The 23,227-nt window shown below is 41.4% G+C and overlaps 1 protein-coding gene across 1 annotated transcript in view; it reads left to right on the top strand.

The window, feature by feature from the left end:
* The window catches only part of ARHGAP32 (Rho GTPase activating protein 32), a 410,242-nt gene that overhangs the window by 248,834 nt on the left and 138,181 nt on the right, over positions 1 to 23,227 (top strand). Inside the window, 1 exon segment of the mRNA XM_042851949.2 lies at positions 14,292 to 14,378. Within this exon segment, the coding sequence (XP_042707883.2) occupies positions 14,292 to 14,378 (87 nt within the window).

The following is a 23,227-nucleotide window of genomic DNA, read 5'->3' as shown; positions in this document are numbered from 1 at the left end:
TTTTGAAACTCTTATTTAAAAACAAAATAATGTGCCCCCATCTTTGGGGCCTAACCTACCCTGAGGTGTCTTTTTCAGGAAGTGTGGCAGTGCATGTATCTAAATCTTTGTCACTCCTATAAAAGTAATGAGATCATATATCCCTGAAAGTTTAACGTGTCCTTGCAAGTGCTTTTATTAAGGAAATATTTCATTAATGTGATAATTGTTTTATGGGAAATGATTTGAAATAGATTACCCTTGTTCCTCAAGATCATTTTAATTTCCTTTTGGCTGCTTTACTCTTATTGCTTTCTTTGCTTCATGGGTAAGCCGTGAGCACTGCTTTGATCCAGGAGAAATGACCTGTGGTCTTTCAAGGGGTGTCAGCGCTCTGACACCCTCTCATGAAAATACTGTGGCTGCAAAATAAGACATCACGCACCCCTCCCTTGTTCGTGAAATTGGAACGTTCCGTTTTCTTGGCAGAATAAAATGCTTATGTAATTAACAGCATGCCGTAGTAGTGACAGTGTGTTTGGATGTCAGATGCCTACCTGACATCTAAAGGTCAGGTCACAAACTTGCCAGCATGGCTGTGTCAGTCAGGGGCGTGATGAGGTCTGATTTGTCACCGACAGAGCTGTTATTGGCAAACGTTAGATTATACCAGCAAAACAGTGCTTATTTCATTTGGGGATGGTGGAATAAGGTATGCTGGCAAAAGCAGTTTTGCTGGTATAAGCAATGTCCATGCTACGAGCGCTTGGCTTGTAAACTATGCCAGCACAGTTGTACCAGCAAAGCTTTCCAAGTGTAGATTGAGCCTTAGTGTTGAGAAATCATAGCATCATAGAATATCAGGGTTGGAAGGGACCTCAGGAGGTCATCTAGTCCAACCCCCTGGTCAAAGCAGGACCAATCCCCAGACAGATTTTTACCCCAGTTCCCTAAATAGCCCCCTCAAGGATTGAACTCACAACCCTGGGTTTAGCAGGCCAATGCTCAAACCCACTGAGTTATCCCTCCCCCCGGCTGATGTATATTCAGCAAATTGAGGGGTGTTTCCTGTATCACCACATGTCTTATATGGCACTTATATTATTAAATGGGAATATGATTAAATATAAAGATGCCCAGGAATTTGTGTGCATTTATTTTAAAATTCTACCTCACCCCTCCAAAAATACTTATTCTATCTATATCTCTATTTTTATTTGTTTATGATTTATGAATATCCCCAAAGGTGGGCCCATCTTAAGATCTGGGCACTCTTGCTTGATTTGCCTGACGATCACCCAAATCATAGTGAATAGCTCTCCCATGGAAAAGTGGTCATGATATTGCCGACCCCACACATGAAACAATGATGAATCATGCATCCCATGGTTTGTTATTTGAACCTTTAACACTCATGTCATATTTCCAGGCTTTTCTCTGAAACATTGGGAGTGGAAACTAACTTTCTTAAAAAAGGCAGCGGTCTCAGATTTTCATGTAATCATAAGACTCCAGGAGGTCCGTTTCCAGAAAAACACCAAAAATACATTCATAAAAAGCACCCCCACCAAAAGCAAATAATGACAGCCTCTTCTTCTCCACCTCTTCCCAAATTCCCTAGAGAGAAGGAATTCTGCAAACCTGGAATACTAACAAATCCAAGTTTTAGCATCCCAAGGTAAGAAGCAAAATACAGCCAGTGCCCCTTATAGAGAATGCCCTACTGACATCCACCTTCTCTCTGATACCGAGTAGGCTTCAGCTCCAGCATCTTTGCTGATCACAAGTGCTGTAGCCTGGCCTGGGGAGAGGGAGTTGGCTTCTCCAGTAGCCAAACCATTTAGGGTTTTAAAGAAAAGTAATACCAATATATTCCACCCAGAAAACCCACAAGTGGCAAATGCAGCTCATGGAGCACTGCATGGTGTTATGTACTCTCAGCCAATCAGCAAAAGCCCAATGCAATGGTCTGGGCACAGCCCCGTGGAAGGCTTGTTTTGAAATGTCAGCTGTATTAACTTCATGAAAACATTCTGCTTTCAAACTTTAAAAAGGTTTTGATGCTTAATATAGACCAGATCCTGATTGACTGCAGCTATATAATTAGAAACGTGCATATATAAGTGCCTGTGTCTGAAGTTCATTCCTCTCACACATTTAAAACGAACGAACCACTAAACCATGCAAAGAGTCTGCAACTTAGTACAGGTCTGTTCTGAGAAGGGAAGCTATAAAATCACTTTGTGGGGCTCTGTGTTTGTCTCTTAATAACTTTGAGATCAAACACGCTCCGTTTACAAGTAATGTCATAAAGCTGCCAGCACCGATAACTCAACCTGGGAACTGAGAGTCAAGATGAGTTATTTCCAACTCCTGCATCATCACCAGCAATGAAGGGTTCTTAAAGTTAAAACATTCTGTCCTCATCTGTATAATTCCATTTTCTTCTTCCAGTATGTGCCAGTGTGTATCCTGTCGTAGATGCACATTAGCTTCATGCACATGAGATTGGATTTTTTTGAATAACTGTGCCACCCCGTGTTCCCATGCCAGGACATAAAGGGCTGTGTGGGAGTGAAAATAACAAAATTAGAAAGATGAAATTCTGAAAAATAAATAAGTTTGTGTCATTTCTTGGAAAGATTTCCCCGGTACAAAAAAGGCTTTCCCAGCCAAAACTGTGCGTATAATAAAATAGCAATGGCAAATTTACCAAAACCCACGTTTAGGATGAGCATCATTTATAAGAAAAATAGATGCAAGTAATCGACTCAGTGCACTCATTTGAGATTAAATAGTGTCTGAGTCACTGGAGTAATTTAGAAGATAGTGAAATTACTGTCTGTTGTCCTTGAGTAACTTGGAATTTGAAAAAGGAGGGAATACCTCCTGTTTCTAGTGTCACCTGCTGAATATAACGTTTCTAATCAATTGAAAGAGTACATTTGCCTTCATGTCTGTGTAACATTAAAGCTTTGTTTCAATTAATTTTTAAGGGCTTGATATTGAGAAGTGCCAGGTAGTTCTGGTTGGGAGTCCTTCAGCTAAATGTCATTTCACTGGAGAATGCTGATTTGTTGAAACCAAATCTTTTTGCAGAAACATATTGGTTTCAACATAACTTTTTTGGGGAATAATTCTCAAGTCCACAATGGAATTGAGAGAGTCTGACTATATAGCTTCGTGGGTAGGGCACTTGCCTTGAATGAATCACACAGAGTAGGGATTTGCACCTGGGATTTCCACACCCCAGGTGAATGTCCTAATCAGGTGGGTGCGTGGGTATCTGTCTCTCTCTTTCTCTCTCTTAGAATGAAAACAGATTTTCAGTTTTTGCTGAATGAAATTCTTGGTTTTGGCCAGCCCTAGCGCCAAATGCCCTCACTCCAATTGATGTGAATGGAAGTTGAGGGCACTCCGCACCCTACAGGGTGTTGCGATATTACATAAATAATTAGTTTCCCTTTTAACTGTAATGAGGCTTTTAGGACATGGTGTATAACTAAGCGACATAATCTAAAGTGAGAGTGATTCTTATTCTTCAACAGTGGAAATAAATGAGAAGAAGTTATATCTTGTAGTGCTTTCTCAGGCCAACTCTAGCCAGACTCCCCTTGAGTTTTGTCTGAGTAAATACGCTGTGGGTGACAGGATTTGGCCCTGGGTATTTTTTAACTAGGGATAGAAATAGTTTGCAAGAAAAATTAGCTTCATATTTCTTGCTTTTGGCCATCAGATGTAATTTTCACCCAATACGTACATTCCACAGCAGTGGATAAAGGTGGCATTTGTACTGTGGTTTCGCTCGTCTGATTCGCTAAGTTGCACAAACATCATAAATTAATGAGAGGACTGACTTCAAGGAGGCATTAAAAGTGTGGTGGTTTAAAAAGAAAAAAACGAGTGCCAAATATTGTCAGAACAATTATCAAATGTAATCGTGGTTTAGACGTTTAATGAGCTTTTTGTATAGCTGAGCACGAGCAGCTGCAATTTCAGCTGCGTGTGTCTGGCCGCCTTTGCCAGGGAGTAACCTTAAATTCCATTTTGGAAAAATATAAAAAGGTTACCAGATTTCCTTGGAACAATGACACACTCTTAGCCAGGAAAAGTATCAACCTTTCCACTGACTTATAACTCCTGGCAAGAGACAGCTCATGGTTCTTAAGCATTCTCCCCATCTCTTCTGACTTGATAATTCTACGTTTTGCACAGCAGTGACTAACGGCCAAGTTTCTGAGATGCAGCGTGATTGTATTTGGATTGATTGCTGTTGTTGAGAAGGGGAATTGATGTATTATTCGTGATAAATGCATTGCAGTACTTGACCAGACATATATTAGACCTCCTTAGGGGTATGTCTGCCTTGCAGTTAACTTGGGTGATCGTTTCTGGGGTTGGAATAGCCCTGGCGTGAGCAGCCACACTGCAAAGTCATATCCTAATCACCGTGTCCTCACTGGTGCTGCACTCCCCCATGTGTGTCACTGGGACATCCCGTAGTTCCTTGTGCTTCAGCAAGTTGAGCTGCTGTATTCTTTCTCAGTGACTTGTGGTAGAATTTGTCTGTTCTCTGGGCACATGGGGTGCGTGGAAGGAAGAATTGTGGGAAGGCACTGGAGGGGACTATCAGTTCTCAAGCGATTTAGCCCGAAGTCCTCTTTGGAAACTGGCCCTGATTGAAAGCATCACTTCACTCGGGTCAAAGGGTTTTGCATATGGACAAGAGAGGGACTTTAGGAGCAAACCCCTGGAAAGAGCCCAGCCTGACTCTGCAGTGAAGACACCCTGGGTATGTGTCTGCATAGATTGGAGGTAGGCTGCCCCTTTGTAATATGAACTTCTACATCCTCCACTTTCCTTTGCTTTTGTTCTTCTGTGTGGCTCAGCCATTCCCTAATGATGCCTTCCCCAATTTCCCTGTACCCTTCCCATTGTCCTAGCACAGGTGAGAGGTCACCAATTGGGAGCTCTCTCATGAGCCACTTGCCTTTGCCTTTTGGAAGGGCCATCTCAAAAGAAACCATTATCTCACGTTGCCAGGAAATATCAATGCCTATCCCCTTGTGTACATCCATTGGTCGTCTAGTAATACAGGTAGTTAAAGTTAGATGAAAGCCAGTGCTACATTGCTTTTAGGCTTGTCCCCTCTTTTGCAGAGAGCAACTTCTTTGGACAATTACGATCTGGGTGGGTGAGTGTAATTTGTTCCTTGCCTGCTAAATGTTCCTGGCACATTTTGTGAGGGTGGGTGCCCAGAATATTGTATAGTATGTAGATCAAACCCAGTATTATGAGAAACAGAACAGTATATTCAGCAATGTGTCAATTGATGCACTTAATGTGGAGGGTCAGGGACAAGGGCATATTCTGTCAATATCTTGTCCTGAAATGCAGAAAATAGATTTGACAGCATGGGTTGGTAGCAGATCTGTGATCTTGAGTACATATTCTGCTGAATGATACAAAAGTCAACCCCCTGTGGCCCAGGTCATCAGCACCAGAACTTTTCCCTGCAAAGGTTCTGTGAGTAGATCTCACAGTAAAGGAGTAAAGGAGCCATTCACCAGGCCCCAAATACAATAGTACCTCTAAGATACAGGCTTCTCTGCTTCACAATCATTGCACAGTTACAACAGACATTGGCTTGAGAGATTTACCATGAAATGTTCCATAAACTCCATTGCACATGGTCATAAAGATATTCTAAGGTCTTGTGAGAGCTCACACAGTAACTGTGCTGAGGGTCAGATCTTCCCAGGGCTAGTCTTGAGTCAGTGTAGGTTGTGTTGCCCCCACTACATGATGGGGCTTGGCAAGTGGTTCGATGTATTCAAAACACCTTTCTGTGATGGGACAGGTGAATGTGGGGTTCAGGAGGTTTGATCTTGCTTCGGTTAATTTCGATGGAAGTGGATTTGGGTTTGGGGTAGGCTTTTGGGGTCAAGCGTCCTTTCAACAGCTTATTGTACCTCGAATCGTTCTCTTTCCAGCCTAATTATGATTACTTAAAGGTAACCTGGACGTGTTTTTGAGTAAAATGCAGGTAAACCTTGCTCACTAGGCAAAGCTTTGTTGACCACTGCATGCAGAAGGATTTATGTCATGGAAATGAAGGCAATCGTTTACAAATTACATATGGTTTCTTTGGCAAAGCTCTTGAAACCTTTTCCTTAATAAGCTCTGTTTTCCATGAAGACGCTATGCCAATGGTCATGTATTATACGCTTGCTGGTATAGAGTGAGTGTGTGTGTGTGTGTGTGTGTGTGTGTGTGTGTGTGTGCGCTTCCGACCAAGATGAGCAAAGAATATTCCTGGCTTTATAAAGAAGTTGGAATGAACAAATTTAACACACAGATGAACCAACCCTTGTTTCCTAATTTTGGCACAAAATATTATTTAATCATGACAGTTAGATGGTGTGGTCAGCACTGTGGAATGTGGCAGGTCCTGTGTGCCTTGCATACAGCCAGCTTCTCAGCCAGGGTTTGTGATTGCAGAGTTCCAGATAAATGAATGAGGCTTTAAAATGCCGTCCGATTTAGTCCAAATGCTGATGTGCCACAGATCGGTACAACAACTTACTCATGAAGAGCTACCAGGATGAAACTTTCCAGGTCTCTTCAGAGGGGGCAAATGACTTCTTTTTTGTCCCATTGCAAGAAAAGCAACATAATTTAGATGCATGGCTATGCAGCTGAAGAAGTGAGGTTTTTACCCACGAAAGCGTATGCCCAAATAAATCTGTTAGTCTTTAAGGTGCCACCAGACTCCTTGTTGTTTTTGTAGATGCAGACTAACATGGCTACCCCCGATACTTAACATAATTTAGAATCTCTCTCTCTCTGTTGTAAATTGTTTATAGTGTTAAAATACATAATTTAAAATCACACTTCTAGACCGTGTTGTTAGGTATGAACTCCTGTTTTTTTTAATCTATTTCTAGAAGAGAAATCCAGAAAGCCAATAAATTCTTCTCTTCAGGAGACTCATGTAATCACTCTGTTTAGCTGCTAGCTTACTAGAGATGAGCTGTTTTATCCCAGACAATGAAGGGGCCATTGAAGTAGAACGTTGTTTTTTTTTAATTTTTCCCCTTCTAGCCTTGTCTGTATGAATGATCAATAAAGTCTTGGCTGGCAACCATTGTTTTTTTTTTCTGCAAAATATATGTAATTGGGATATATAATTTAGTGTTGCCTTTCAAGATACCAAGGGTGGAACTATTCCTATTAAGTGGATTGATGCAGTGAGATCACGCTTGTTGCTTTGGCTGGTCTTCTAATTTTGGGACTCTTTGCTGCTATTCAGTTTATTATAGTTAGCTATTGTTCAGTGGATTGTTCTATTAGGAACTGTGATACTTACTACAGTCAGCTGTACAGGGTGACGTGTGGATTTGAAGGCAGAGGAAAAATGAATGCCAGCTCTCTGACAAACTACAGCTGAAGCAAACAGAAACCTAACACCGGTCTATAGGATGTTTGCACTCTTCCATCCTTCATTGGCATGTCCCATAATGCAGAATGGATGCTCAGAAACTTGTCAGTGCATAATTTATTCCTAAGGCCATCTTTAAAATGAAAAAATGTGTTCTTGTAGCATTCTCTTAGAATTCCATTGCTATTGTTATCCATTTCACTGTCTGTAATTAAGTGAGTACCATGTTCTGCAGTTCAGTCTTCTCAAGTGTTTTCTTTACAGTTTTGGCATCTATTTAAACATTTTGCCCCTTTTATCTGCAGCTCTTAACTTTTTTTCTCTCATGACCTCATAATCTTAGCATGTCTCATTATAAAACGCTGCCATTGAAAAGATTATGCTGTCTAATCAAAAAGATTAATGAAGTCAATCATATCTACTTATGTTAGCTGAGCACACATCTCCCCAACATAAATATACCACTACATAATTGTTATTTTCAGGAAGCTCCAGACTGTGGTTTTGAAGGTGAAAAGTGAGCATTTCAAGTGATACGAAAAATGTTAAACTACCTGTAAATTGTTGGAGACTGCTGTTTCCGTTCAATGCCTGCTCAGATGATTGAGCTGAAGTCTGGGGCCTGGGTGGGGAGGAGAGTACCCTTTTCTTGTAGCACTGTCTGTCTCTGGCTTCTTTTCTAAGAAGAATAAAACAATTTGCCCAGGTTGGGGTCAGTCAGTTCAGCCCATAGGACCTGGTCCAAAATCCACCAAGGTCAGTGGGAGGTTTTCCTTTGAGTTCAGTGGGCTTTGGATCAGGCCCATAAGAATATTGCGTGCAATTCTGATCGCCCCATCTCAAAAAAGGTATATTGGAATTGGAAAAAAATACAGAGAAGAGCAACAAATATGATAAAGGGTATGGAATAGCTTCCATAGGAGGAGAGAGGAAAAAAACTGGGACTGTTCAGCTTGGAAAAGAGACAACTAAGGGGGATATGACAGGTCTATAAAATCATAAATGGTATAGAGAAAGTGAATAAGGAAGCGTTATTTGCCCCCTTGACATAGCAGATGAGCCAGGGATCACCCAATGGAATTAATAGGCAGCAGGTTTAATACAACATAAGGCAGTATTTCTTCACACGACACATAGTCAACCTGTGGAACTCATTGCCAGTGGATGTTGTCAAAGCCACAAATATAACTGGGTTCAAAAGAAAGAATTAGATAAGGTTCATGGAAGATAGGTCCATCAATGGCTATTTGTCAAGATGGTCAGGGACACAACCCCATGCTCTGGTGACCCTAAACTTCTGACTGCCAGAAGGAGGGATTGGGTGACAGGGATGATTATTCGATAAATTGCCCTGTTCTGTTCATTCCCTCTGAAGCATCTGGCTCTGGTCACTGTCGGAAGACAGCATACTGGACTGGATGGACCATTGGTCTTACCCAGAATGGCCATTCTTATGTTATGTTCTTTATGAACATGTTCTCTTTAGACTGGTGTGTCTCCAAGAGACACTTGGAGTGAAAAGCTCCTAAATAGGACAGAGTTAAAGCTAAAATACCATTTAGTAACGCTATTTATAGAGGGGAAAAAATTGTTCAGCCTAGGAAAAGGGAGTATACAAAATATTGTTCATACTACTGGAATGTTTTGCTGCAGAGAAAGGTATAGTAACATGTAAACCTAATGAAACACACTGTAACAACTTCCTGTTCAGTCATCTATATGGACTGAGACATTTCTGCCATAATTTCCAGATTTTTTTTGGCACTGAGGTGTGGGGTAGGGTTTTACATGAAGAAGCTGTTTCAGAAGCAACTTATTTTCCTTACCTCTTATCAACAGGTTCTTCTGCAACTCCAACTCCTTTTCTTTTACCTAGGGATGCGGGATTGGCTGCACAGAGAGGAGCATGGCTAGTTCCTATACCAGGCATTCATTTTGTGAGTTTTTATAAACCAAAATTAGGGAGTTCGCCTATATGCAAGGGAATATGGTACATTTAAAATTTCACTTCTCATTAGAGACACAATTAGAAAGAAAATTACTAGGGAATGACCCGTCATGTCACATCATGTCATATCAGGTATTAAAGAGCAGAAATAATCTGCTAGTTGCTAACAGTATGCAGCCTAATGCAATATTCTGAGCATACTTTGCTCTATTACCACAGAACATATAAAAACAGCTGGGTAGCTTGTTTTCAGAGACCTCAACACTGGCTCATTGTTCTAATGGCACTAGGAATGGTATCTAGATGACATGCTTGCTCTCCTTGGAGGCTGGATACTATTGCTAAACAAAGTGTTCTTAGATAATCCCTTGCCTGTTTACTACAGGGGCATCAGCAATTCAGCAAGCCCTTAATTAATAGACCGGAAGAGAAGTTCAGTAGATAAAGGGCCAAATTCAGAGGTGACGTGAAAGGAAGCTGTGAGTTAGATACATTTTCCCCTGTGACTCCCACCCACCTTATTCTGCAGGTGCCAGTGTATGACAGTTTAAATGGTTGTAACTTACACTCTAAGGAGCGGAAAGAAAAGGTATCCTAAAGTAATCCCCAACTTAATTTGACTTACCAGGGGGCAGGAAGACGCACCAAGTGAGGTCTTATCTACATTCAGAATATGGACAGCGATGTAACTGCACCAATAGTTACACTGGCGCAAACCCCTCAAAGTGGAGCTTATACTGATATAGCTTAGTATCTACTTTCTTGATGTAGGCAAGGCGTGAGCTTCCCTTCTACTTTGACAGAATGAGTGTATGTGTGTCTAAGCAAGACTAATTTGCACCTCCTTTCTCATCACACTTAAATGTGGACCAAAGAATGGGGGAGGGGGGAATTTCTCCAAGAAAAAGAAACCCTCTTTTTTAACCGGACTGGAGAACCCAAGTATTTTACAAATGTGGAAAGTATTTCAAACTCTTTAGTTTTCCCTTAATTGTGTGTTTTTGTTTTTGCTGTTACCATTCAGGTGTACTCTGTATGTTGCAGTACTTCAAATGTTAAATTTTGGCTGCAAAATAAAATGTTAGTGGGGAAAAAACCTGGGCACAAATGCAGAACTAAATAACTTCATTGTGATATTCAATCATATTAACAGGCAGCTGGGCATATCCAGTGCTGAACAACCTCTTTCAGACAGGGACAGAACCGTTTGAATACTCTTGAAGTTTTATAGTTCCATCTATCCTGCTGGAAGGAAAAGTGTGCTTTGCAGGAGGATTTATAGCTGGAGGTTGTCTAGAGGACAGGAGGGAGATTAGTCCAAGTATTAAGCAGTAGCAGGGAAGAGGGTGTGAGGCTGAGAGAGGGGGAGAAACTCAAAGCGTTTTTTAGGAGCTAGGGTTGGAGAGCAAAGGAAGTGAGACAATAAATGAGGATGGAGTTGACACCAAGAGCAGAATTGTCTTCACCTTCAGGAACTCTCTGAAGATTCTTTGCCTTGATGTGACCTTCCAGCAACAGGAAGAGCAGCTGCAATGCGAGATCTTTTACATGTCCCTCATTTTAGGCAGGTTGTTTTCCTAAATTGTCTATTCACCCCATCGGTCAGGCACAAATACTGGGGGGGGCCCCTCTTTGTTTCTGATACAAATAATCCCTTAATGGAAACTTTTCATTTGCTAAACAGGCTAGACTGCTTAAGAGCAGCAGAAAATTTGCCCTGTGCAAGGGACACGTGTGAGATGAACTCTGTATTTAATACCTTGAGTATAAAATAAATGGTCCAAAGCCTAAGGTGTTTCTTGGCCCAAGACACCTTTTTGTTGCCTACTATAATGTACGTAGCCAACAGAAGAGTAGTAAAAATTCAGGACGTTATGTCTAGTCAAGGAAGATGTAGAATTTGTTTAATTTCTTGGCCCATTTTGTGGATTTTGTTTAATATGTTCTGCAGCTGCCTCATCTAAAGATGCAAAGGGAGCTTGGTTATGGGGAGAACCAAGACTTCATCTGCTGCTGTGAACTGATAGGCCACTCGTTTGCTTGATCTTCTCTTTCACTTTTGTCTCTTTCAGTTTTTGCCTGGATTAGTTTTGCTTCTGACTAATTTTGAAGTATTATAGATGGATCAATTATGTGCAAATTTCCCAGCAAGCAAAGTTCATTTTAAAGATTTTTCTCTTCAAGCCATTCATTTTTTTTTTAAACCTGAATTTATTTTTGCTTGAAAGAGGAAGCAAATAATTCTTCTGGCAAGTATAACTAATGCCTCCACTGTTCAACTTAATTACCACCCTATGAGCCAGCAAGATTATGAGGATGGGCCTCTCTTCCTGGAAAGCGTGTGCATGTGTGTGTGAGAGGATGAGCTATTTCATTAGGTTCAATGCCCCTTTCAGAGGAGGTAATATTGGTTTTTCTGAAACTCTGTGATTCTTTTATAAACCATATTTTTCAAGGGGTATATTTTGGATGTCTCAAGTAATTGGCCGGCAACTGTGGATAGTCTTAAATTGTTAGGGTACAATTTTAAACTTTTAGTTTCTCCAAAAATATTTAAGCCATCTTTATTATGGGATATCAAAACCAGTAAAATATACTGCTATTTCTCCCCTCCCCCCACTTTCATTAAGATTTAAAAATGACCTTTTATTGGCAGTGACTAATTTGGACAAATGTGCAGGAGATATTTGGAGCAAGCTGGTCTATTGGTCGATGTAAACCTCCTAAGGTTTTATTCCTGGGTCTGCTGATGACTCACTGTATGACACTGGATACATTCCTTGCCTCAGTGTTCCCATCTGTAAAATAGGCAAATAGGGTAAAATGCTTGCTCACCTTATAACATTCTTGAAGGAAAATGTTCACGGTACACCTCTACCCCGATATAATGCTGTCCTCGGGAGCCAAAAAATCTTACCGCGTTATAGGTGAAACTGTATTATATCGAACTTGCTTTGATCCGCCGGAGCACGTAGCCCCGCCCCCCTGGAGCACTGCTTTACCACGTTACATCCGAATTCGTGTTACATCGGGTCGCGTTATATCAGGGTAGAGGTGTATCTTGGTGTAAGTGCATAGTGTTTTCAGGCAGAATGATTATACGTAAAAATTAATTACCAGACATGCATCTTATGATTTTCTTTCTTTTTCATTATTCCTATTAAGAGTCTCCAGTGAGAAGTCTTTGATTTTCAATCACAAGCTCTTATTGATTTCATCAGGAGTTTAAATACCAAAGGGTTTTTGTTATTTTCCAACTCCCAGGCTAGCAGGCTTTGGAGATGAGCACAAAGGGAACTGATGGAGTCAAGAGGAGAGGGTTGAGTAGAGATGTCTGCAGAGAGGGGCTTATTGCAGTGTTGATTGGAAGTGCGAGAATGTTAAGTGAAAATCAGATTATAAGGCCATATTCCGTGCTATACAGCCAGATTGTACTCGGAATTGCATGGTAGCTCATGTCACAACAGAATTCAGCCCATAATGAGGAAGCTGAGAGACCATCCGTTTGCCATGGGAAGCTGATAGAGCATCTCAGATCAGCTGACGGCATTTTCATACTGCATGGCACTACTACATGCCATATCTATTGGAGCCTCCTGCCTTTGGAGCCTCCTGTTTTAGAGAGCAGTGGATTGGGAACTGCCAGCGAAGCCAATAGTGGAGAGAACTTCAGCACCTCACTTCCCAGCTTTGTCTATGCAAATGTCCCTTATGAGATTCATAAGGGCTAAAAAAACCCTCACCCAAACCAAAAATCCAGAACGCTAAGATTTTGACTTAAAACTACTGGATGGGGAATTCAGGCGGGTAAGGTGGCTGCTCCTGTGTGGAGCCTAAGTATTGCATCTCCTCCACCTAATCACTCAGGAGACATTGGCCTTGGCTAGTGTGTCTGAGGATCCCAGATGGGGGACCACAGTCCTTGCCATACTTAGGATTGGGTGAGTTAAATTAGATGGAATGTAGTGCGGTGCCATGCAAATCCAGTTCCTTTCATGGTGTTAAGTCAGAACCTTGGGGTAATTTTCAGAGTGGAAAAGAATTTTGCTGGCATAGCTATGTTGTGATTTTTACAGGGGAGGGGACAATATAATTATGGTGATAAAAGCTCTAGTGTAGACCCCATTATACCAGCAAATAACGTTCTTGTACCAATATAGCTTATTTTTGGGGGGGAACTGGCATAGGAAGGACTTTTTTGCCCATATAAACTGCATCAATACTTGGAGGGTTTACTTGTAGAGCTATACCAGCAAAGCTTTTAAGCGCGGACAAGGCCTGAGATTTAGATATTCCACCTTCTTTTACATGAACAGGAATGATATGGTTAAATTTCTGCGCACTGCTTTGAAAAAGCTCCTGGTAATATTGTGCTTAATGGATCTTTGTATTTGATGAATGATGCTGTAAAGCACTCTGTTGTGGTAAATTACTTGATAATGTTGAAATCTGGAGACATATTTTATTATCTGATGCCTGCCCCAGCATATAAAATAAAAATAGAATAAAGTGGTTAGTTAGAAAAAAGATCACTGGTATCTGATGCATGAATATTTATGGGGATATTTCCAGCGGACATTTAGTTTTACAGACTTCTAGAGATTTAATCCTGGGCTCTCACTCTGTGCTTGCTGACAATTGTTTGACTGGTGCACCGTATATTTAAAAACCTGTCAGCTGAGATACAAAATCAAATTGTGTTTTGCAAGGTCTGTATATCTGGTGAATACTGAATATTTTCAGTCTTGCAACTCCAGTCAGACAAGCACAATCCTGGTTCCTGATACCCAGCATGTCTCAGAGCAAGTTGATGTGAATGTGGTGCTTCAGGCATTATTACATGCCTGGCTTATCCCTGCTCACTGACCTGGTCTCTGTCTCTCTTTCTCTCCTACCCTCCCCCTTCCCTGCTCCTTGGTGTAGCTTTCACTCCCGGAGGAACAGAATGAAGTAACAAGGAACGGCTGTGAATCCAAGGAACTGGTCTACCTTGTGCAAATCTCTTGTCAGGTAAATGTCATGGTTTTTCCCCCCCCTTACATTGCATAACGATTGCATTATGTTAAATAACATGGCCTCATAATATTTTTGATGTGTTGCTACTTTGGTGTGCATTTTTTTTTTTACCTCTTCATTGACGTAGGCCTCAAATGGATGCTTTGTGTTGTGCAGCAGGTGGATAATTTTTAAGGAAAGAAATACTGAGCTTGAAACAGAGAGATGAGCTTGTATCTGCATGCATGCTTAGAGTGTATGCATATATGTGCATACGTATTAGGGACGTGTGCATACGTTAGGTGTACACACAAAATATGAATAAATAGAAGAAGTGTATGAGTGTGAACACGGAGGACAGTATATTCTGTTGATAAAAACTTGTAACTGCGAATCAGGAGATTGAGGTTCTAGTTCTTATACGGCACCTATTACTGCGGTATCTTACGTGCCTGGGACAGGTAAATTAATCTCTTTGTACCCCGGGTTCCCCTTCTGTTACATAGGGTTAGGGTCTCTTCCCCATTCTTGTATATCCTCAGGTGCAAATAGTGCAAATGATTTTATTATATTGACTGGAATTGATGCTTGTGGGGAGACCTATTGCACTTTGGGTGGAAGTAAATTACAGTGGATGTAGTGCCGGAAGGTACTGGTTATTTTTCTACCTCATGTTTAGCCCCTAACATTACCCAAGTTGGCCCTTTTTAAGCACACAGTTTGTTGACTCAGTAGTGGGCATCGGGATAGCTGCAGTTTCTCCCTCTCATTTTGAATCTCTATAATCTCTACTGTCAGGTTCCTGAAGACTAGGGGTAAGTGTAAGTCGTAGGCCTATTGACAGTAGGTCACAGCTTATCTTAATTGTGTTATGTGGGAGGGGGGTGTTTTCCCACAAAGTTGGAAGTCCATTTTTCAAATTATCTTTGCACAAAATAGTACGAATGCCTTTGGGAGTGAGGGAAGGGGCTGAAATTTCACAGATGAGTAGCTTTTAAAACTGCTTGTACTTTGTGGGCATCTCACAGATACCATATCACCCTGTTGTTGCCAGCTGGAGACTAGATGATAGATTAAAAGAGCAATGAAATTGCTAACAAGGCAAGACTACAAATCTACTTGAGGTTACACGCCCAGGTCTCAGCCAACTGGATTGTGTTTAACAATCTAAGGACTTAGGCTGAGGTTTTCCAAAGGGCCTAGAGGAGTTGAACTTCAGTAAGTTTTGGGTGCCTAACTGCCATAGGTCTCTTTGAAAAACCTAGCCTTAATTTAAAATATAGGGCATTTCTATTACCTTGCACCTCGGGCCATAGCACATATGTACTTCGAAAGTGTTTGAAGACATCAAGCATTATTAGCTTAGTAGCTAACTCGGTTAAGGAGCCTGATTCAGCAGATAAGCCTGGTATCCTTCCCTAAAGCTCACCCTCTCAAGTGGGCCACCAGAACGTTCCACTTCAGTATACAGAGGATTTCGTCTGTGAATGTGCTGCCTGTGGTCCTGAAGAGTACAGCTTTGGGCCCTGCTAGGTGATAGCCAACACCTGAGACCATACCAAGAAATGGACCAGTAGCTAGTACAGCGTGCATGACGCTGATGTTATATGCCCATAATGCCTCTGTTGCTCTATGCCCATAATGACACGCCGAGGAGGAAGGCTGCTGTTTCTGCTGAAGCTCCAGGGTGCTTTTCAAGGGTCGCCTAAGGAGAGCGCATTTCCGAAATTTGCCACCTAAATGACGAGGAGGTGGATCACTGTGGGCAGTTGCACATTGGACAGAAGGAGTCACCACCTCTCAGCCAGCCATCCCTGAGCCGCCTGATGAATCCAGAAGCTGCAGCGAACCCCAAGGCTGTGTACCATGGGCCACCTGCTGAGAAGTTCTGTGCCCCTGAATCTCCCACTAAAGTGTTTCTGCGAACTAAACTGACATCACCGGGACCATGGCACTAAGTGATGAGATATAACCACTCACCCATTCCTCCAAATAATTCCACCCAACCCACCTGACTTTCTCCTTATGCAGACTCAATTTCAATTCTCTTGCTTTAGTCCACACTTAGACTCTGTCTATACGGCCCCACTGTTTGGGGCTGCGCTGTAACTCCCCCGTGTGGATGCTGCAGGTGCAATCTAAAAGTTCGCATTAACATAGTTCTGTTCGAAAAGCATTACATTAATGCGCACTAGGACCCTTTTAGTTTGCTCCCACGGTATCCTTGCGGGGGAATTACAGTTTAGTACTTTGGTGCGTGCTCCTATTCAGGGCCCCGTAGTCCGAATTGTGGGGCAGTGTACGCAAGCCCTTAGACAGCAGAGAAACTTGCAGCATCTGGATTCAGTGAAAGAGATGGAAAGATCAGCAGAGCTGAGTATTATTCCTGCTGGGGAGATACTGAACACCCTAACTTTTCACGTACTCTCCTGATGTCTAGGGTAGGGTTCCATTCAGTCACCTGGGATACTAGGGGTCAGAAAGAATTTGACCCTGTGTTAATGTTGGTGTAGTTTAACGAGACGTATAAAATAGTGTACAGAATGGTAGTACTGTGGGGAGATATTGTGGCAGGATATGTCCATGTCAGGCCAAAACATTGAAAGGGGAAAAAAATTATGAAACCGATTTCTCTTGGTCGTACCTTGGATTTGCTACTAGCATTGATGTTGAGCTAGTTACAGCAGCTTACAAAAATCTTTTAAAATGCCCACTAAACAAGAACCAGTCATAATGTTTAAAAGTCAGGTCCTGAAACACAATTGTTTAGTTTGGTCTGAATCCACATAAATATAAGAGCTCTGAAATGTTTATAAGTATTTTGTTGCAAATGTGAATAATGTGGTAGAAAGTGAGAGAGAAATCCGCTATCGCAGCAACTACAGATTAAAGCTCCCAGATAAATGGGCAGCAAAAGCTCACTCTGGTTTGTATTGTAGCACTTGTGCAGTCCAAGATGGGCACAGTACACGGATACAGTTTGTGTTTTTTGTATGGCTTGTTGAAAAGACGTTTATTTTGTCATTTCACTCTGCAACTGATTACCAAACAAAAGCTTTTGAACACAAGAGCTTTAAAGTGGCTGGCTCAAACTCAGCTGTGCTTGGCAGACTCTCACCCACCAGTTGCACTTAGGAAATTCTGTTCCCCCCTTTCCCATCCGAAAATATAATTTTATGAGTGTAAAGAGAATTATTTCCCAGATAAGATTAGGGTTTTTCTAAATGATTTTTTGGGGAAAGGTTTCTGTTTGTCAGTATACAAAATACTCTCTTTCGCTGATGTTCAGATTTTGAAATATCTCTTTATTTTTGTTTCCATCTTAGGGGCTATACAAATTAAGCCAGATTAATAGCTCTGAAGCAAAAGAGTTGAATGTAGAGATACTTATTACAATTTTATTTAAAAAGTTCAGCCCAAGAAAGGTGATTTTGGGTAAGATTGCACCATTTAAAAAATGTTGCTAGATAAATGGTTGGTATTTTCAGGGCATCCAGTTACTGTGGTAACAGGACCACTGTTGTTAAACACACATACACATTCTCTCTCCCTCTCTTTGAGAAAGGAAGGGGGTAGATAGAAGCCCTTAGAGCAACACACAAATGCTTGAGATCTGAGGAAGCCTTCTTGGGGAAGAGTGGATACTGCATCAAAAGCAAGTAAAGTCTAGTTTTCCTTCCACCAAAGCTAAATTAGGTTTCCACCTTTTAAAAATACTGACAATATTTAACATGCCTTTTACTAGAGAAGGAGAGTCTCTCTCTAAAGATAACAGTGGTGACTTTCTTTTAGGAAACAGACTAGTATAAAATCCTCAAAGGGATGATGTGCCTGTGAACCTTGCAAACTCTGTAGACAGTACTGGAGTGGCAAACCGTAGTGATAAGCACAGAGCTTTAAATGACCACAGGAAGTGGCTGAGGCTTCTGGAATGGACAGGCTGTACCTGTGTGCCTTCAAAGTCTATGGACTATACACCTCTACCTCGATATAACGCTGTCCTTGGGAGCCAAAAAATCTTACCGCGTTATAGGTGAACTTATATCGAACTTGCTTTGATCCGCCGGAGTGCGCAGCCCCGCCTCCCTGGAGCACTGCTTTACCATGTTATATCCAAATTTGTGTTATATCGGGGTAGAAGTGTACTTGAAAACTTTTTAAGCTCCATAGGGGTAAGCAGAGAATGTACAAGTTGTGCAAAACTTTTAATGCGGATTATAATGTACCCTGAGAAATAAACAAAAATTAGGGTCTCCAAGTGGGCTGAACGAATCCTATCTGTTGTTTTTTGTTGGGCTGTAAAGCAGATTTGAAATCTGTAGGCCAAAATCTATTTGACTTATGAGTTAGAATAATCTCCAAACTATCGATATAATTTAAAATCTTCTACCTCAAAAATGGCCCATCTAATTATTCAGATACAAAACCAAACCTATTCTAGTTTAAGGTTAAACAAACAGCATTTCAGATTTAAAGTAGCCTGTTTTATAAAAGCTGGTGAAAAAACAGTCAGGCTGTGAAATAGAAATTGTCACAACTTTGAAGGGACACTTTCAACTCCAAACATCACTCTAGTGCAGTGGTTTTCAAGCTTTTTAGAGTGCATATCCCTCTCCAAATAATGTAATCTAAACCCATCTGAGCTATGATTATTATAATTGAAATGGGCAAGAAAACAGATTTATGTCCATTTTTTTTTTAGTTTGTTTATTTTGTGCATTTGACATCACTTTGTGTATAGTCGTTTTCATGGTTTTCCCCTGTCAGTTGCTTTTCTTTGTTTCGGGTGCGTCTTTCAGGCCCTGCTGTGAAAGGCTCATAGCTAAGCCTTTGCTTAGATGCTTTGCTGAATTGGGATGTGCTTACGTGCATACTTAAGTGCTTTACTGAACTGGGGCCTCACATAGCAACCATAGAGGGAAAAATCTTTTAGAATATGAAAATGGGGTTGTGACACCACAGAAAATCACAGGAGAAATAAGAGGCAGGAGAAGCACCTATTGATCTTTTTTTTTAAATGACTAGCACTCAAATTGATGGTGTCCCTTTAATTGCAGATTCACTATAATAGCCCTTTACCTATGCAGTTCTGGAGCATTCACATTCCACCTGCCCTGCAGGGTGGGTTCCAGTGAATAACACAGTTCCTGAGAAAAGAGTCTCCTTTTTGCAGAGCAGGTAAAATTTCAAGACTAACACCAAAGTGAGAAGGCTCCATACCTCCACCAACAGGAGTTCTCCCATCCATATAGGTAGTCCACCTCCCTGAGAAGCAATAGGTAGGTCGACAGAAGAATTTTTCCATTGACCTAGTATTGTCTACACTGGGGGTTGGGTTGGCTTAACTACACCACTCAGGTGTGTGGATTTTTCTCACCCTTGAGCGATATAGTTAAGATGACTTAATTTTCTAGTGTAGACCAGGCTGTAGACTTCACATTGGCAGTGAGTGAGCTGTATGCTGTGTTCTGTAGTGTGCTGGAAGCTGTAGTGCTGTAGTGGTATTTAGTCCCATTCCTTTGCATTGTGCAAGGCAGCCGATGCACTTCAGTGTGAGTTTTATTTGAATGAATAAGACTCCTGATATGCACGTTTATGCCAGTGGTGGCTCTCTGCGTTGTCAGATTCAATCCAGATTCAATATGTCCTTATAGAGTGGATTTGGTTCCAAAGGGAATTCCATCCCGAATCCCAGAGGCAGCAGAGTGGGGGCAATAGCTTGCTTTAAGGAGAGTGTAAAGAGAGAGACAGAAAAAATGGGATCTGAGTGTGATGAACCGCCCAGACTCCCTATCCAAGGTGCCTTGTGGGAAGAGGAGAGTTGGAATATATATTTACAGAAGGGAACATCTTACTCATGCTAGAAATGTCATGAGCCATGCTTTGCTGGTTCCATTTGTTAGTGATAACAACCAAGCACTGAATCTGCTACTGGGTGCATTTGTCATCTCTCTCTCTTATTCTTTGCAAAGGATTTTCTGCTGCTAACTTTTTAAGATCGTTTTAATAAACCATTCACTGTCTTAAAATGTCAGCATATCCAATTTGTGGTGACAAGTCCCGAGCAACTCTGATTTATAAAGATGCTCCTCTCTCTCCCCCCCCCCTTATTTATTTATTTATTTATTTGAAAAACTTGTAGTTGTTCCTATCTGTAAGACTGTTTATTTTAGATTAATGATCAGTGGATAAAAAAAACATTGTGAACCAGGTGATACTTGTAGCACATGTGAAAGAAGAATACCAAGAGTCTGTCATCGTGATCAGCATGTATTTGATTGTGATAACCCTGCTTGGTTAAGTGCTGTCAGAATCTATTGTTACTTATTTTTTCTTGTGTCGTAGTAAACTCCACTTAGAAACTAGACAATGCAGTTTCTTTTATTATTATAGCTTTTGACCTTCTGCATTTGGCCAATACTGTCCTCTATCCACCAAACTCCTCCTCAGCCTGTGGCCAGTGCAGAAGAATCTTATCATTACTCTGGTTTTGTTACCTCTTTGGTGAATTGACATTATCAACAGTGTCATTAGGGATAAGCCCAGCTCCAAGAATGTGTTTGATATAATTACTCACTGTTTTTAGACCAGGCCCATAAAATCAATCACAGTTGGGTTTTGTAGGCGGTTGTTTTTGGTTGGGGTGCATGCTTTTAAAGATAGAATTTACAGAATATCCTTTGAGATCACAGCAATTTTAGAGGAGGAATAAATTTTGGACCTGAACTACCAACCATTATTAATTTTCACAAGTATTGCAGGTTTATACTGAATGAACCTTGCTTTGTTCTTACAGGTTCACTAAGGGATTGTTCATAAAAATCCACAATTGTTAGAGACACTGAGACATGTGCTCTGTTCTGTTCTTTTGTATAAGGAAGTGGTTTTACAGTGCAGATTGGTTAATAATTAAATCGCAGTGTTTTAATATCATGTGCTGCATGTAGACGCATTAAAGAGCCACTTGTGACTCTCGAGCTGCAATCTGAGTATCACTGCCTTCAACAATCATCTGAAAGGCAAACAGCATTTTGTTCTCATAGCAAAGCACTCCTTGAATTGTTCTAGTATCTCATTTTTCTGTTTTAGTCTTAGGTCTAGACTATACCTAAAAATTAGATTAACCTATGTACATCGCTCAGAGCTGTGAAAAAAATTGCACCCCTGCAATTTAGCTAGGCTGGCCTAACCCCCAATGTAGATGCAGCTAGGTTGACAGAAGAATTCTTCCATCAACCTAGCTCCTGCTCTCAGAAAGGTGGATTACATACCTGGATTGAAAACCCCCCTCCGTTGATGTAGGAAGTGTCTACACTACAGCGTCACAGCTGCAGTGGCATAGACATGGACTTCGAGTGTTTTCTAGGAATCACAGTTCAGCTATTGCATAGTGCAAATCCTTCTGTGCCTTCACTGTGGCATGTGGAGTGGATTAGATGTGTAGTTTGTTGACTGGAAGTGCGCTAAGTGAAAGAGAAGTGGGAAGCATGTGAACAGTGCTTGTGAGCTGAGGTTGAGGGCTTTGTGAATGGAAATATGGCTGCTGTTGGAGGAGATAAATTTGAAGAGCAGTATATAGGCTGAAAGTGATTCCTCCATGGAATTGATGAGGAATTTGACACTTTGGCTGGATGCCTCTTGCATTCCATTTCAGCCTTGTCTGTGCTGGTCTCTTCCCCTAGTTCCCAGTTGGTCCAGTTACTTTGGTGGTAGCAAGGGTAGGAGCATTAATGTAGACAATGTACCACTGGTGTTTTACCCTTCGTGTCATCTAGTCCTGTTGTCCACAGTAGGAGTTGCATGGGGAGTAACAAAGGCATGGGATTTTAAGGAAGAAAGTCCAGAGTGGACACAGCTTTCACCTTCAGTTCTTTGCAGTGCTCTGCTTTGGGCTAGATCCCCATTGTCATCTCTAGAGGTGGGAAAATACCCGCTGGTTGGTTTTTTTTTTTTTTTTTTTTTTTGTTTAGGTGGCAATTCTGAAAAATGAAAATTGATTTGGGTTGAATTGAACCTGAAACTTTTCAGTGCTTCCAAACAGGCTGTTTCAGGCCTGTTCCAGGACAGGGATTCAGTAACCGGCTTCTGACAACCCAGGTCAATGATCTACCGCTAACTCTTATAGGGGTGATGACAACAACACCGTCTCCTCCTCTGGCCATGTTGTGAGTGGCTGAAAGTATTCGTCTCAAATTTGCTAATGTTTTTGTGTCTACCGAAACTGCATTTTTTTTATCACTGAACTGTTTGTCTGAAAAATTTCACCCCACTCTAGTCATCTCTTCCTCATGTCCCCTTCCCCTTTGCTTCATTCAGACCTGTAGTTATGCCTAGTAAATGCTGACGACGGCAGTGCCCAAAAGGCCTCAGGAGTGGTGGGGTTCCATTGTGCTGGTCAAAAACCATCCCCTTTGCATCTTTCCCCCTCTGTAATCATCAGGAATATGGGGGCCAGATTTGTAATGGTCTTTAGGCACCTAAACATGTAGATAGGTGCCTAGTGAGATTTTCAGAAGTGCCTAAGCTGGTTAGGTGTTTTTAAAAATCCCCTTGGTCACCTATCTACATCCTTCAGGTGCCTAAAGACCTTTGAAAATCTAGCCCTTGGTCCTCATAGGTTGAGGATATATCCAACCTCTCCTTCTAGTTCCTCATCAAATGCATTTATTGCCGCTGAAGTCTCTCAGTTTTAACGCACCTCTTAAAGGCGAAGTGCTTTTTTTCATTAATGCTTCTTCCCCCTTCCCCAGCTCGATGGGGTTAGGTTGCTGGATCAGTCTTTTCCAGGTTTGCTGCCCCAGCACTCATTCCCTATCCACTGTCTCTATTCCATTAATGTAAAGCAAATAAAATCCTTCCCCGTA

The sequence above is a fragment of the Chrysemys picta genome, chromosome 16, assembly GCF_011386835.1.
Source record: "Chrysemys picta bellii isolate R12L10 chromosome 16, ASM1138683v2, whole genome shotgun sequence".
In the NCBI taxonomy this organism is placed as follows: domain Eukaryota; kingdom Metazoa; phylum Chordata; order Testudines; family Emydidae; genus Chrysemys; species Chrysemys picta.
The sequence above is the reverse complement of the archived record's forward strand: the minus strand, read 5'-3'. Positions and strand labels throughout refer to the sequence as shown.